This window comes from Schistocerca serialis, chromosome 5 (genome assembly GCF_023864345.2).
Source record: "Schistocerca serialis cubense isolate TAMUIC-IGC-003099 chromosome 5, iqSchSeri2.2, whole genome shotgun sequence".
Lineage (NCBI taxonomy): Eukaryota > Metazoa > Arthropoda > Insecta > Orthoptera > Acrididae > Schistocerca > Schistocerca serialis.
In genome coordinates this window covers 267,315,840-267,333,157 of record NC_064642.1, presented here as the reverse complement: position 1 = coordinate 267,333,157, position 17,318 = coordinate 267,315,840, and the positions used below count along the sequence as shown (strand labels likewise).

The 17,318-nt window shown below is 41.4% G+C and overlaps 1 protein-coding gene across 1 annotated transcript in view; it reads right to left on the bottom strand.

The window, feature by feature from the left end:
• Positions 1 to 17,318, bottom strand: part of LOC126481893 (uncharacterized) — a 148,705-nt gene that overhangs the window by 108,573 nt on the left and 22,814 nt on the right. Inside the window, exon 2 of the mRNA XM_050105851.1 lies at positions 12,992 to 13,195. Coding sequence (XP_049961808.1) covers positions 12,992 to 13,195 — 204 coding nt within the window. The remainder of the gene's footprint in view (positions 1 to 12,991; positions 13,196 to 17,318) is intronic.

Sequence of the window (17,318 nt, the reverse complement as noted above, 5' to 3'; positions counted from 1 at the left end):
AAGTCGTGGGGACCAAACGATACATATCGAACGTGCGATCGTTAATCTATCATGTGACTCTGCTGGCGAGCGTTATGAGTATGTTTTCGGTGGACACTACAGCAACGACAGAATAAGAGCGTTACAAAAATACTTGTAATTACGAAGGAGACGACTTACCTTACTCGTCGTCGGTTTTGTCGTCATGTGAACGGATAATCTGGAAGAGTCGAACCATGTATTCTTCCATATACTCGTTCGTTTTCCGCATTGTCCGCAATGAAATTGTAACGCTATTTCAGCATCGAAACTGTTCTTACGAAGTTTTACACACCTCGCACCTCCACAGTCCACACAGTCCCTCCTTTCGTCTTCTGGTAGTACTTCATATTTGCGACAAAAAGTCGAACAATTTTCTATGGGGCATAAGCATGAAATTAGATTTTTTCATGTGAGAGAATCCGCCGCAGAAACGCCAAGAACGCCAGATATTCTACTCACGACATAAATCGTCTAGGTTTCACTAGCAACTCACAAATAATTCGCGGATTTACGCAATTTAGAGCAACTAAGGAAACGACGGAAAACAGATAATAATGAAGATCATAAATAATTGATCATAACACCTGCCACCAGAGTTGCATGATCGGTTTACGATCGCACATTCGATATGTATCGTTTGGACGCCGCGACTTCGATAGGCAATCATTCTTGGAAATTACCCAGATCGATATCTTATATGACAAGCACTTTTGCAAAACAGTCCCAGTGGACTAATGTTAGGAGCACCTACTGATGAAGACTATCATGTGACGGACAAAGTGGTCTGTACTTAAAAAGAACGCCATATGTTGTCTAATAATTGTAGAATGCAATGCAAAAACCTATTTGACCACAACTCAGGACTGCTTAATCGCAGGAAATCCAATATTTCTAACTGAACCCAAATGTATTGGTCCAATTCCGCAATAAAGAAACACAAAAGGGCTCCAATTTAACTGAAATCGACCCATGAAAATTATAATCATCAGACTACGGTAACACTTACTGTTGATTCAGAAAACGTGTCCTTCACCTGTTAGATACACGCACCGCAATCGATGTTCTCGCAACTAAGTAAAGGCGCGGAATGTGCAGAGGCAGCCACTTGGACAATTTACTTGGGAGGTAATAATGGTCAAGCGCAGACACATGTCCATATTGAATCTTCTCAAATTTCCACGCAATCACAAAAGCTGTCCAATACATACTAAGTAGTAGTTCGCTATTTGGCCGTCTAGAGGACGACACGGTTAAGTCAGCTCCATTCCTGCCCCCAACAGGCCTTTCCAATCAGACAGCTCCTACTGTTAGCCATAAATGTGAATCATTCCTGTCACGGGTCACTGGCACTCCATGCCAAGTACGCATAGACTGAAGCATCCTAGAAAACCAGCCACATATATATTTTATCACTATACTTACAATTAAATATTACATTCACTGTCTCAATTGGACGACATTCGACAATGTCCCTGCTGATGGCTGTAACTCTAGAAATAGAAATATCTGTATCATTCTTATGACTTGACATACCCTTCCCTTTGCTATCACAGTATTCCACGTCAAGTCCATACCTTCATTACGACTGGACATGGTGATTTCCTTTACACGTACTTTATAGGCCTGATGCTCAAAGCGAACCTATCATGCATCCCCTACTACTAAGTATAATTTTAGGCCAATAAGTGACTGACAGCGATAGGAAATAATACTGACCGAAAATCTGCGATGGGTGGACATGTCTCATAAGTTTTTCTTGCCAGTGGTACCACTGTGTCTTAACAAGAGAGGCGTAATAGTCTTACAAACCGACAGCTACTACATTTACAAGCAATTTTAGAACACGGAACGAGAGGTTATGTCTCGATCGCATCGGTAGTAGTACCGACATAAAAAAATCGATAGAATTGCTGAAAATACCTATAAATTGAGGGAACATACACTGAAGTGTGGGGAAATTGAGGAAGTACTAGGTTTCTTCTGGTTGGCGCAGAAGAATTTGTACATGGGAATAAGTATGCGACAGCAAGAGGAGTTTGAGGAAACATAGACATGGAAGCGAAGAGAACCAGGAAAACAGTTACTTTTTTTCCATCGAGGCAGCATTCTACTGTATGTCTATTAAGGTAACAGCGATACACATGAGCTGACTGCTGTCTTTGATGCTTTCCAGGAAAAACAGATACCATCTGCCTCTAAACTTACTTGCATCTGAGTTAAAGGATGACATACAGTGGGTAGAGTGGTCGGCTGAGATGGAGTTGTAACGAGGTACGATTTAATGGTAGACTGTGGTGGTTTCTAGAGAGAGAGAGAGAGAGAGAGAGAGAGGGAGGGAGAAGTCGTTGCAGGTCAATAGTTCCACTGTTCTGTCAGGATGTAATGATCGCGTGACATAGCCCATACAACCACATGTTCTGGATGGGTCTTAGAGAAGTGTCTCATTGTGATCGTTAACAGTAAACCTCTGACATCAGAGAACTTCCATCTCATGTGTGATGAAACGTGACACATTCCTCTAAACAAATGCAGATTTATGCAATGTACTCCATTCCTCGGTCGCATCTTGGATATAAAATCAAGACTTCAGTTTCATAACTAAGATGATTCTAAGTTAGCGATAGGTGTTTGTGAGGTACTGCAATCCCCGTGTAGTCATTTGCTTGATAGATGTCCTGTTTACAGAGTTAGTAGCGGTATGACGTGTAATTTCACATGTCAAACGCCGCTGCTATGCGTCTATCTGTTTCCTTCTAAAAGGTATTCTCCGTTACCAACGATCATTTTATATACGACTGATGCAAACATAGTATAATTTCTGAACTGTGCATCTCTGGAAAGCTATAGTGTGCACATATCACACGGAATCGATATTTTAAGGAAGTAGTTTTTTCGTTTTATAGTTTGTTACCATAGCTTATCGTACGGAAACTGGCAAGAAGGTTGTATGTTATGCACTGGAAGTATATTTCTTACATTGGAATATTAACAGTGTTACATTCCATACGATTAAAAGGTCGGAAACTGGAGCAATGTAACATTATAGCCTGTTTTAAGTGTGGAACCATGTAGCCTCAGGATTGTGTGTGTTTATGTTCTCTCTTACCAATACCCTCCTGGTACTGATTCCAGACTATAGAACAATACTTGAGAGTTGATAGCATGGTTGATTTGTGTAAAAATGCTTCGAACTCTATCTGCCTGGAGCTTCAACATGCATAAAAATTACCCGTTTCTCGTTCCTCTTAACAGTCTGCTATAACATCACAAAACTTTCAAATCTGTTACTATTCATTGATAAGGAGTGCTAACCTCCTCCACAATGGGCCACCTAGAGAAATCTTGTGCATTTGGATGGGTGAGGACTCGACTAGCTCAATTCTTTCACGAGACGCGGAATGTAGCGATCTGTTTCTGGTCAGCTGCAGATTAAATTGGTAACGGTGCTGGAGGGTGGGTTGGTAAAAGACGGTGCGAGGGGGTCTGTCCTAAGACTGCGAGAATACTTTGTGACTGCCAACCAGATAGTAAATTAAACACTATGCTCGAGGTGCTAGAAATATGTACAGTGCTGTCTGGTATACTTTGATGATGTATATGTTCGAGAATTAACAATTAATGGACATACTGCACAGTCATCAAACTACATTCGCAATGATACTCGCAAAATAGAGAAGGGGTGGTATAGCTATGATACTGAAATTGGGAGACATGCTGTCACATCACTGGTCAGTTTTGAAACTGCTGTAAAATTGCTAAAATTGTTCGCACTATTAAATGTGATGGTTATTATTACAGTACATCGACAGCGCCTTTTCCATGCCATCCCCTCACAGGTACGCTGTTTGTTACCACATAATAATTGACTGACATCGCTTGTTTGAGATATAGAAAGAGTTTTGGTGGTGGGGCAACACCTTCTTGGGATGGCTAGCACCGAAACAGTGATCGCATACATGACTGCAATATGAGGAATCGGCCAAAATGGAATGCAGAGTCATCAGCTATTCCGTCACTGTAACAGATGAGTTTAAATGTAGAGATCGTCAATCACCTTCGGACATCAGTTTGGAAACTCTCCACAACGCCGCCAAATTCTTCCAGTTTCCTTATGTTGTAAATGTCTTTTGTTTAAAATCATCCAGTGTGTGTGGTGCATTATGTTAGCAGCAGTAACAACATGACTTATAACGTGCGCCGTCGAGTTTTCTGTGAGAAGCAATGGATCAGAACGTGTTAATGTCAGTTTAGAACCTGACGCAGATCTCGAAGTTGTGGCGGAAAGTACAAAATGTATGGCAGTGTAGGAAGCATGCTACAGCAGAAAAAGCAATGTTTCAAACAGCGACACAGGGTCACAGGGAGGGTCTCTTCTACTTATAGTATAGTTTGTGGGATCCAGTCATCCTCCTACAGACAGGTGATGCAACTTCACACTGGTCCGTGCATGGATAAACAGCTGTATATTTGATAGGACTGTCACATGTGCTCGATGCTGGCACGCAGACAGTATGTGTTTTCGGTATACGGGAGGAGAGCGACGTGGTAAAATTCTTAATGAGTTCTCTAGTGGATGGAGTTAGTGGAGCTTTAATAGTTCGTATTTTTTCTCTGTTGGATGGTACAGAATAATTAAGATAGCATGTTGGTGTGATAGACGTGAATGGGCCATGAGGGACACAGATCTGCTTTGTACAGCAGTACTTTTATGTACTCGTAGTTCGGGGATGAACCACAATGCAGTAACAACATCCTCGTCCTCCCTCTAGTTCCCGTGCCGTCTTTTATACTACCTCGTGTTGCAGGAGCAGGCTTCATTTGGCGCTCACCTTACACATTATATACGGTTGGCAGGGCTTTGACAACATGCTCTCATTTCCATCGAATGGGCATAACACCGTCCTGTCACACTAACTCAGGTCACTCTGTTTCTACATGGGTTGCAGAAGGTGGTAGATGCAGCTCTCTCTGACTTCTGCTCAGCGTCGACTTAAAGTGGAACAGTCACATGCGAAAAGCTGCAGAAATGGCAGGCATAGGGACTATCTGAAATTTCACTGTAGCAGATAGGTTCGAAAACGGTGACTCGTTTCGAGGTATGACAGTGCCAGAAATATGATTCACTAGTGGTTGTAACCATTAAAGGGTTTATCCATAGGATCCACTATAGGTATGTGGTTGAATGGAAAGACTTGATCCCAAATCCCAGACAGCATTTCTACGGAAAGTGTAACACTAGAGATCTGAAAAGCTAGTGTACATTTCTTACGACCTCAATCAGCACACCATCTACTACTGTTTGTGATCCTCAATCAACCATCGCCTACAACCCAATCGATATATGTCACCGAACCTCTCACATGGCATATTCAGCGTCGCGATATTTGTCTGCAAAAACCACTTCATTCGGAGGTAATGCCATGCCTCGATTTATAAAGCCCATATAGCTTTTAACATGGATACTTGTGTGTACCTGTAGAACCAAGACTGATTGTGATAGTAATATGGTAGTGGCGATCGTGTATTAAACATCTGGTGGTTTGTAAGACTACTATGCTTCTCTTATTAAGACACAATGGTACCACTTGCAAGAAAAACTTATGAGACATGTCCACCCATCGCTGATTTTAGGTCAGTATTATTTCATATCGCTGGCAGTCAGTTATGGATCTACTTAGTAGTAGGGGATGCATGTTAGGTTTGCCTTGAGCATGAGGCCTATAAAGTATGTGTAAATTAAAACACTGTGTCCGGTCATAAGGAAGGTATGGACTTGACGTGGAATACTGTGATAGCAAAGGGAAGAGTATGTCAAGTCATAAGAATGATACAGATATTTCTATTTCCAGAGCTACAGCCGTCAGCAGGGTGCATTTCCTATACTTCGCTCATTGTCGAATGTCGTCCAATTGAGGCTGCGATTGTAATATTTAATTGTAAGTATAGTGATGAAATATATATGTGGCTGGTTTTCTAGGATGATTCAGTCTATGTGTGCTTGGCATGCAGCGCCAGTGACCTGTGATGGGAATGATTCACATTTATGGCTAACAGTAGGAGCTGTCCAAACGGAGAGGCCTCTTGGGGTGCAGAAATGTAGCTGACTTAACTGTGTCGACCTCTAGACGGCCGAATAGCGAACTAATACTTAGTATGTGTTGGATAACTTTCGTGATCATGTGGAAATTTGAGAAGATTCAATATGGACATGTGTATTCGCTAGACTTTTATTTCCTACCATGTGAATAGTTCGGTTGACTGCTTCTCCACATGTCGCGCCTTTATTTAGTTGAGGGAACATCGATTGAGGTATGTACATCTAGCAGGTGAAAGATAGATGGAAAACATGTTTACTGATACTCTAGACATGAGAAACACTCTAGTTGACTTTGTAAATTATAGGGATGATTGGAATCTGTTACATCACCATCATCGGTATTTGAGAGTGGAAATATCAGTTTCCTCTATTCTTTCGAGTTTTCATGTAAAGGTCTTCGCAGATGGGATAAGTTTCTAGTTACTTAGTTGTTTACAGCATGCTCCACCTCGCAAAAGTTTCGGGTTTCTAGAGAAATAATTTATAGTCTATATCTTCAGGATTATGTTGCGCAAGTGATACTGCCATTCAAGCGATATTGCTATGTGCTTGATACCGAGAAGTATCACAAAAATGCTATGATATTCTGGCACACCATGTGAAATTACATATGTTCGTGTAATCTCAGTGTCAGGAGACGGGTGTAGAAAAGCAAGCAAGCAGGTCGAGACCAGAAACAGTAATGCGTTTGAGCCGATGGGAGCCCGAATTTATAGAACAATTCTGAGAGTGTCTTAGGTCCACTGAGGGTTGCTGTAATCACTCATTGGAGGTGGATGACTGCCCAACCTTTCAGGAAATATCTAGTGCAGCGAGAAATATACCGATGGTGCAACTGATTACACTGTCTGTCTTCAGGGTATATGTATGAGTGTCTGGTGGTCGATAGCCATACGAATGATGTAAAAGGGCCGTTTTTGTGTGGTGCAGGATACGAATTGTGTGTTTACTACATTGACATGGTACGCTGGGTTAGAGATCGGTTTCACGCTTTAATATTCAAGATCCCACCGTCAGTAGCTGAGTGGTGTAATTGAGTAAGAGTCTTTATGTATTTGACGATCTGTAGGCCACTTCGCAAGGTTTAATTGTCGGTGCAATATGGTGATCTGCACAAAATAGTTTTTTCGCCCTGAAAGTCTCGTCTGCAGAAAGGAAAAACAAGGTAGACAGTGCTTCCACATTGGCAGCGTCAGTAATTTAGCAAATACATTCAATAAGAGCCAATCATAATGCTCCATCATTTAAACGACATCCTTTGTGCTGCGACGTAGGAGAACGTTTGCGTTTCGATGATGTTTATTGAAAGCAGGACTTAATGATTGCCAACCGGAGTGTCTGAGTGGTTCTAGGTGCTTCAGTCTGGAACTGCACGACCGCTACGGTCGCAGGTTCGAATCCTGCCTCGGGCATGGATGTGTGTGATGTCCTTAGGCTAATTAGGTTTTAGTAGTTCTAAGTTCTACGGGACTGATGCCCTTAGCTGTTAAGTCCCATAGTGCTCAGAGCCATTTGAACCATTTGAACTTAACGATTTCCAAGAAGGATTGCACTTGATGGATGGGGCGCCACGTTAGGACCATCAGGAGGAATGTGTTCAGTGTTATTCTGCGCTATTTTCGTAAACAGTTTAGGGCAAGAATTTCCATGCAGACAAGCTGAGACATCACGAAAGCTCCTACAAAAGCAACCATTACTATTTCTGGGACTCTATACAAACTCCAATAGGTCCCCTTGGCTCTTATTTTACACAGGCATGTGGCATTAGTACCACATTGAGAACCTTTTAGATGTGCTTGCGATGGTGTAAAGCTACACGAGCATTTTGCGGTGATGCATCAGCCATGCTCGGCTTGTAAATGCGTACGTGGCTAGATGAGCTTTCTTATCCTGATAGGATTGCTAGGAACAATGTGGCCTATGCTATTATGGGAAGTAATGGAACAGATGTCTGCAGCATCTGCACGAGTGAGTCGCTCAGCAATCAGGACTTCACTGGACTGCAGGTAGAGAGAGGAATGGCGCCAGCAATCGCGAACATGTGCGCCCAGTCCAGAGGGCGACTTGGCGCATATTTACGTAGACATGTGACGTCAGGATAACACTCAAATAACTCTAACTGTATCCGGCAAAATAGAAACGACTTTCACCTATCATTGGCAGCAGCGCAATAGCAATCGCTCGCGCTCCGGCGCTGGCTTGCGTCCAACTGGCCCTGCAAAGTGCATGTGGGCTTTGGAAAAGTTCCCTGGTATGTTGCATTTTTTATGTGAACTGAGTGTTTGTGCACTACATTAGTTTCAGGGGGTTTTAACGTTGCGAGCATGTTTGAATAGCGTTAGACATGCGTTATATGTTGACAATTTATGAGTGGTTTTCATGTCTGTTAAATTATTTGCATTTTATCTGTAGGCTGTGCAATGCTTGATTTCGACAGTTGACGATTAGCAAGCGTGTCTGCAGAGTGTTTCACATGCATTATTTTGACTATTTAGGAATCGTTTGCGTCTCTGCACATCATTGTACTTCATTATTTCGGTGATTTACGATTAGTTTGCAGGTCTGTAGACTATTTACTGCGACCTCAAGCATGTGAGTATGAGTGTTTTGTACCAGTATGATAAATAAACTACGTGAAATCCGTCTCTAAAAAAATTGCATGCATTATTTTGACAGTTTATAATTAGTTAGTGTGTCTGCACGTCAGTGTACCATTATTTCGGTAATTTACGAGTTGTTTGCATGTCTGTATGCTGAGTATTTTGACCACAATCACTCCAGGGCGAGTGTTTTCTATCAGTGTAATAAATATACTATGTCAAATCCGTTCCTAAATAAATTTGCTCGAAAATAAATGAAGTACACTCCTTCCTCTCTCCAGCAGCCTGGCACAGGTGAGTCATTTTTTCGCCATTTTTCCCCTCCAGACCGCCATCTTGGATTACGTCACGGGAGGGATGACAGTGCCCTCTGGTGGCAGTACCATGTACTATGTCAGTTGGACTCTGGACCTCATGGTGGACACACTGGATGGAGCTACTGCCTCAAATTGTTTAAATAAACACTGCATGCAAAATAAAGATTTATGTCCATCCTATCCAGCACAGGCTGAGTCCTTTTCCCACAAATTCCTAGGAAGAGGTGGCAGTCAGATGACTTAGGTTAGTGGAGGTAGCCCAAGTGACTTATTTTCCCGCCGTTTTCTTAGGTTAGTGGAGGTAGCTGTGGTGTGTTGCATTGGTCTGCTGGAATTTGAACTTCCCATCATTTTCTGGGGGAGGGGGAGGGGAGGGGGATGGGAGGGGGAGGGGGATAGGAGGGGAACTGGAGGGGACGAGGAGGAGATTAGGTTAGGGGAGGTAGTTCAATTGACCTATTTTCCCACCAAGATTTGATCTTTCTTCCACGACGTCATAGCGACGTTCACGTATCTATTGCCACCTTCTTGGATCCTCCATCTTCAATACGGTTTGCAAGAGTGGAAGGTGGGGTGGAACATACTTTGTTCCACTGCTTCTGTCTTGATCTTGAGGCTACCTCACTACGGTGCTTTTTCCCAGAAAATCTGGGGTAAAGTTGATGACATTTCCTTGTCAGTCCATATTCTGTGTCATTAGCGAATCTTATCATCCCTTTCACCCTAAAATTTAAGCCCATTTCGGAAAGTCATTTTTGTTATCTTCATTGCTGCTTTGTTATATAGGTCAGACATTAGAGTAGAAGCACTGTATTCTCCCATACCTCCTTTATTATTCGAGCCCTTCATTTTTGGCCTGCAATGCTTAATTTTCTTTCTTGGGTGTGGTGCTTATTGTCTATTACTTATATTTTCCCATAGTGCACGCCTATTTTTCTCAGGATTACAAATGTTTTGAACCACACCATTCTGTGGAATGAATTTTCTCTGAAATTATCTTCATTCTTCCTCCAATATCAAGCTTAACGTCAGAACTGACTTTCCCAAAAACCAAATGATCGCCTGTTTCTCAAGTCTCAAAGATTCTAAATAGTAGCTTGAATAATTATTTTGTTGCCACTTCCCCAATCACTTTATAAATCTCTGGAGAAATGTTTTCTGTGATTTCTGCTTTATTTACTCACACCTCTTCCAAAGCTTTCTACAATAGTTCTGGATCCCTGTGTCCAGATCGAAACATATTTCTTCTTCTAACTCGACACCAAACATATCCTCCCTCTCGTGGAAGTCCTTTATGTACTCTTTCCACTTACCTATTTTCTCTCGTGTACGTTTAACAACAGAATTCTTTTCGCAGCCTTAATGTTGAAGGCTTCGCTTTTAAATTCTTGGAAAGTTATTTCAATTTTCTGTACTTCAGATCCATCTTTCAGTTACTATTTCTTTTTCGATAACTTCGCATCTTCCCTGGAATTAATTTGCTTTAGCTTCCTTCCACCTCTTATTTATTCCATTTCTAAGTAAATTACATTGTTCTATTCACTTCTTTTCCTCAGCTTTTTACACTTCTTTCTTTCGTCAACCAATTGAAGTGTGCGCTGGGGCCAGGAGTGGGAGGGAGAAGTCGATAACAGAACAAGTCGAAGCCCATCAGGTCTTTGGAACACTCATTGTTCTATTGGGGACCCGAATCAGGAATCATTGACCAAAGTTTCTGCGGTTCTAAATCGCTCCTCACATATATTCCCAGTTACATGACGAATGTGACGTTTCCATTTTAAACGGGCCAATCAGAGCTGTTTCCTTGAACTCACATATTTACGCATTTCGTCTACGTATATCGCTGATTTTGTTGTTCCTCGCTATCTATAGAGTAGACCAGTAGGCTCTGGAGAACTAAAAGGCCGACTTGTTCGTTTATTTGTTTATTTTGTTACATTTTCTGAGAAAGAGCAATCTGATGGTCACTGTTTTGTCCGGACTTACGGCATCACTCTGTGTTCACGTAATCGATCGCCGTAACCAGTATGAGCCTATAGTTTGTTCAATTCTGCCTAGAATTAAATCAAGTAATGAGTGGAGGAATTCGTGTGCAGTTTTATACCTTTTCATTGGTCATTTCTTAATGTCTAGTAGGACGGTCTTTGTTCTGCGTAACTCCCAGCTAGAAAACTATAATATATTGCAGTGTCTACTAAGTTAAAATCTGTGCATAAAGATTACTTTTAAGCATTCAGAATTACTATCCAGTGACTATTTTACCGATTTTTTAAGAAATGTCATCGACTGTATGTCTTTGATGTGGCTTCACTCAGCATCTACCGCGTCCACTCTCTGCTTAGCTCACGTAGAATAGAGTGTTAGATAAACAACTGCATGAGTGCGAGCATGAGCTAACATAACTTCTCCTTCCATCACCCACTTTAATGTCTCTCAACCGAGGCTGTATCCACTATCAATGAATTTCACCACCTTAACGTAATTCGGTAATCAGCTACAATCCAATTTGTGGTAAGCTCTTATGGGAGCAAACTGCTGAGGTCATCGGTCCCTAAGTTCACACACTACTTAATCTAACTTAAACTAACTTACGCTAAGGACGACACACACACCCATGCCCGAGGGAGGACTCGAACCTCCGATGGGGTGAGCCGCGCCGACCGTGACAATACGCCCGTAGACCGCACGGCTACCCCAGGCGGTGCAACTACAATTAAATGCGCTAGATTGCGCCATGAAAACTGTGTACTGAGTGTGTTCAAAAAAGTTTTTGTAATTAATCCTTTGGTTTTAGATCAGTAAATCTTCGCCTTTCATGATAAAAGGAACGTTTCTTGTTACATAAATGATCTTGTTAGCACCATTAACGTTACCCACTCCACCCTCTGCATTCAGTCCCGAAAGATCAGTTCGCATGCAGTATCAAAGCACACTTAAGGAAAGTAGACAGTGAAAAGGGTAATGTCCTATACGATAGACTCTAGCGTGGGCTACGATACATTGTCTTCTGCCATGCTCGTTTAAATTCTCGTCATCCGCTGTGCCAGATCTTAGTTCATTTCATTTATTGGTTTGTACCCCTTGTGCTATAAATAAGTCATTCAAAGAAGAATGCTAATTAGTGAACATCGCGTATTTGGAAGCGTGTTTCCTCAACAATCTTTGCCGGCCGCGGTGGTCTCGCGGTTCTAGGCGCGCAGTCCGTAACCGTGCGACCGCTACGGTCGCAGGTTCGAATCCTTCCTCGGGCATGGATGTGTGTGATGTCCTTAGGTTAGTTAAGTTTAAGTAGTTCTAAGTCCTAGGGGACTGATGACCACAGCAGTTGAGTCCCATAGTGCTCAGAGCCATTTGAACCATTTTTTTTTCAACAATCTTTTCACAAGAACTTAAGCCCCTCGCTAAGAATCCGTGCTTAGGTTCTTTCTATTACCAACGGTATGCATTACAATTCCTTAAAACCACCTTTCACACACCAAGTATGCCGTCAAAACTATTACGAATTCTCAATTTTTTTTCATATAACAGCCAGAGCAAAAGGCATACATACCTAATTACTTCACAGAGTCTTGATTAAAGAATAGAAAACAAATTTAAATTCTAAACCAATACCTGACAGTTCACATTTCAGTACCCCATCCTCTATCGCTGTAACATAAAAATTTGTATCGTGTCATAATTAAACATTCCACGGCAGTGAGAAGCAGGATAACAATAAAGGCTAACAACAGGTTTTGTACGTTCATGATGCGTAAAAGCAGCAATACAAAATGTTTGGCCAACAGTATGAAGAAATAAACGTACTTTTAACTGAAACATAGCTAACATAAAGCTGAGAACAATATAAGTCATTCACTTTTGTTATAAATGAGTTACATTAGTGCATTGCATGACTTCTGTTCATTTCACACATTACAGATACAAATGAAATTCTATATCCAATATATTCCTCCTACCTTGCAAGAATCTTCTCTCCCACTGTTCTGCGAATTTTAGTGTATGGGCAGATGGTAACTGCTGGGAAAGGTATGCGGTACAGAGGGTAATTGGTCATTTCTATGGTTGTCGAAGTCGGGCTGTCTTCATATTCGGTCCAAATGTTATAAACGAACAACGCGCAGAATGCCGAACAGCAGAAAATAACAGCCACCCAATACAGCCTGAAACAGTGAAAGAAGGGCTACTAGAGGGCGCTGTAGATCCGCTGCTTTATATCCGTTACTCTTCACTTTTCACTTCTCAGACACAGAACTGTTGCGTGGCAAGATCTAGAAAAAGAAAGCAGAGATTAATGAATTGTGGTACAAAGAGCTACATTCAAACCGCTAGTGGTGAGATGCGGAAAGCCAGTTCAGAGGACATTTGACTAATGCTGTCTTCAACTTTATGACCTCACTATATACGTTATTGATCTTTGTGCGACGGATGTTCTAACCTCCAATGTTATTTGACTTTCCTCTCAGTCCATTGGCAGACTGCCCTGGAGCAGTGTCCCACCGATTGGTGAACCTTTTCGGGCCAAGAACGGTAGTAGGGCCCGTTCATTTGACTGGATACACCAAATTTTTTGAGCGAAAGCAACCGACTTTCTCCTTCTGATCATTTAAGGTCCGTACAGAAAAGGAAGAGGCAAAAATGTCACCGTCAGTTACTCTCTGAGGACAGCAGTCATTAAACAGCAGTCTCTCCCCTCTGCGAAGACAGATGCTATCTCTAGCCAACAAAAGCATGGAGTGGGCCACGGTCACACCTTGTGAAACTGCTGAACTCCCCGTGGGTGTTAGACGCTCCTGTAGACTCACTGACTGCCTTCTTCCGACAAACAGAAATTAGAGACCACGCTGGCAGTGCACCTTCCCAGGAATAAAACACACAGATCTTTCCTCACAGGGAAATACGCATAGAGGCAGAAAAATGAAACAATATCGCATAGTGCTATGTGACAGCGATGTCAAAAAACGAGAGAACTGCATCGATTGGGATGAAAGCAATGATAGTGAAATGGCATCAAAAGATAGAAAATACTCAATGTGAAGAAAATGCAGTCGCAAACGGAAATTTGTACAACACCAGGATTCGAAACTTTCATTGTCATTAAAGTTTCTCCCTACAATTTCTGGTCACCACTGCCAAAGGTGAATGTGGGATGAGAATCACAAAGGTCACAAATTCGCAGAGCAGTTCTGATGTTGACGCTATAGCACATTACAAGAAATACTGCAAAATATTAAAGACTGTAATACGGACATCAAAGCAAATATATTACAAGGAAAAGATAGTCATATCAGATAACAAAATAAAGACAATATGGGATATAGTGAAGGAGGAGACCAGTAGAACCAGACATGAAGAGGAACAAATAGCATTAAGACTAAATGATACATTGATGACATATGTGTATAGTGTTGCAGAACTTTTTAACAAACATTTTATAACTGTTACTGAAAAGATGGAGTTGCCAGGTTCTGTAGATGCTGCTATGGAATACCTCAGACCAGACATTTCAAGTAACTTCCATAATATGAATTTGACCCTCACCACCCCAGCAGAAATAATGACCATCATTAAAGCTTTAAAATCAAAAACATTTAGTGGCTATTATGAAATATCAACCAAGCTAATTAAAGAATGTGATTCTGAGTTAAGTAACATATTAAGCTATCAGTGTAACCAGTCGTTTATCAGTGGAATATTTCCTGAATGGTTAAAATATGCTGAAGTTAAGCTACTGTTTAAGAAGGGAGATAAAGAAATAGCATCAAATTTCCGTCCAATTTCACTATTTCCAGCATTCTCAAAAATTTTTAAAAAGTAATGTACAATCGGCTTTATAACCATCTTATCTTAAATAACATACTGTCAAAGTCGCAGTTCGGATTTCTAAAGGGTTCTGATATTGAGAAAGCTATCTTCATTTACAATGAAAATGTGCTTAATTCAATAGACAAAAAATTGCAGGCAACTGGTATATTTTGTGATCTGTCAAAGGCATTTGACTGTGTGAAACACAAATCCCCTTAAGTAAATTAGAATATTATGGTGTAACAGAGATGCTGCAAAATGGTTCAAATCTTTTATCTCTGACAGAAAACAAAGGGTGTTATTAGGAAAGAGACATGTATTAAGCTATCAGGCATCATCCAACTGGGAACTAGTTACATGTGCGGTCCCACAAGGTTCCATTTTAGAGCCCTTACTTTTTCTTGTTTATATGAATAACCTTTCATCAGTAACATTACCAGATGCCAAGTTCGTTTTGTTTGCCAATGATACAAACGTTGCAATAAATAGCAAATCAAGTGTAGTCTTAGAAAGATCAGCTAATAAAATTTTTGTGGACATTAATCACTGGTTCCTAGCCAATTCTTTGTCACTAAGCTTTGAAAAAACACACTATATGCAGTTCAGAACTTGTAGGGGGTGTCCCACGAGTATTTGCCTAACATACAATGACAAGCAGATAGAAGAAGTGGACAGTGTAAATTCTTGGGATTACAGCTTGATAATAAATTCAACTGGGAAAAGCACACCACAGAACTGCTGAAGCATCTTCACAAATCTCTATTTGCAATGCGAATTGTGTCAGACATAGGGGATATAAAAATGTAAAAGCTCACATACTATGCTTACTTTCTTTCCATAATGTCATATGGGATTATTTTTTGGGGTAATTCATCACGTCAAACTAACGTTTTCTGGGGACAAAAACGTGCAATAAGAGTTATACAGGGTTATTACAAATGATTGAAGCGATTTCACAGCTCTACAATAACTTTATTATTTGAGATATTTTCACAATGCTTTGCACACACATACAAAAACTCAAAAAGTTTTTTTAGGCATTCAAAAATGTTCGATACGTGCCCCTTTAGTGATTCGGCAGACATCAAGCCGATAATCAAGTTCCTCCCACACTCGGCGCAGCATTTCCCCATCAATGAGTTCGAAAGCATCGTGGAAACAAGCTCGCAGTTCTGGCACGTTTCTTGGTAGAGGAGGTTTAAACACAGAATCTTTCACATAACCCCCAGGAAGATATCGCATGGGGTTAAGTCGGGAGAGCGTGGAGCCCATGACATGAATTGCTGATCATGATCTCCACCACGACCAATCCATTGGTTTTCCAATCTCCTGTTTAAGAAATGCCGAACATCATGATGGAAGTGCGGTGGAGCACCATCCTGTTGAAAGATGAAGTCGGCGCTGTCGGTCTCCAGTTGTGCCATGAGCCAATTTTCCAGCATGTCCAGATACACGTGTCCTGTAACGTTTTTTTCGCAGAAGAAAAAGGGGCCGTAAACTTTAAACCGTGAGATTGCACAAAACACGTTAACTTTTGGCGAATTGCGAATTTGCTGCACGAATGCGTGTGGATTCTCTACCGCCCAGATTCGCACATTGTGTCTGTTCACTTCACTATTAAGAAAAAATGTTGATTCATCACTGAAAACAAGTTTCGCACTGAACGCATCCTCTTCAATGAGCTGTTGCAACCGCGCCGAAAATTCAAAGCGTTTGACTTTGTCATCGGGTGTCAGGGTTTGTAGCAATTGTAAATGGTAAGGCTTCTGCTTTAGCCTTTTCCGTAAGATTTTCCAAACCGTCGGCTGTGGCACGTTTGGCTTCCTGCTTGCTTTATTCGTCGACTTCCACGGGCTACGCGTGAAACTTGCCCGTACGCGTTCAACCGTTTCTTCGCTCACTGCAGGCGGGCCCGTTGATTTCCCCTTACAGAGGCATCCAGAAGCTTTAAACTGCGCATGCCATCGCCGAATGGAGTTAGCAGTTGGTGGATCTTTGTTGAACTTCGTCCTGAAGTGTCGTTGCACTGTTATGACTGACTGATGTGAGTGCATTTCAAGCACGACATACGCTTTCTCAGCTCCTGTCGCCATTTTGTCTCACTGCGCTCTCGAGCGCTCTGGCGGCAGAAACCTGAAGTGCGGCTTCAGCCGAACAAAATTTTATGAGTTTTTCTACGTATCTGTAGTGTGTCGTGACCGTATGTCAATGAATGGAGCTACAGTGAATTTATGAAATTGCTTCAATCATTTGTAATAGCACTGTATATGGTGTGAACTCAAGAACATGCTGCAGAAGACTGTATAGGGAACTAGTGATACTAGCTACTGCTTCCCAATATATTTATTCTTTAATGAAATTTATCATTAAACATATATCACTTTTTCAAACCAACAGCTCAATTCATGGAATCAATACTAGAAATAAGAATAATCTTCACAAGTATTTAAAGTCACCTAGTCTTGTGCAAAAATGTGTGCA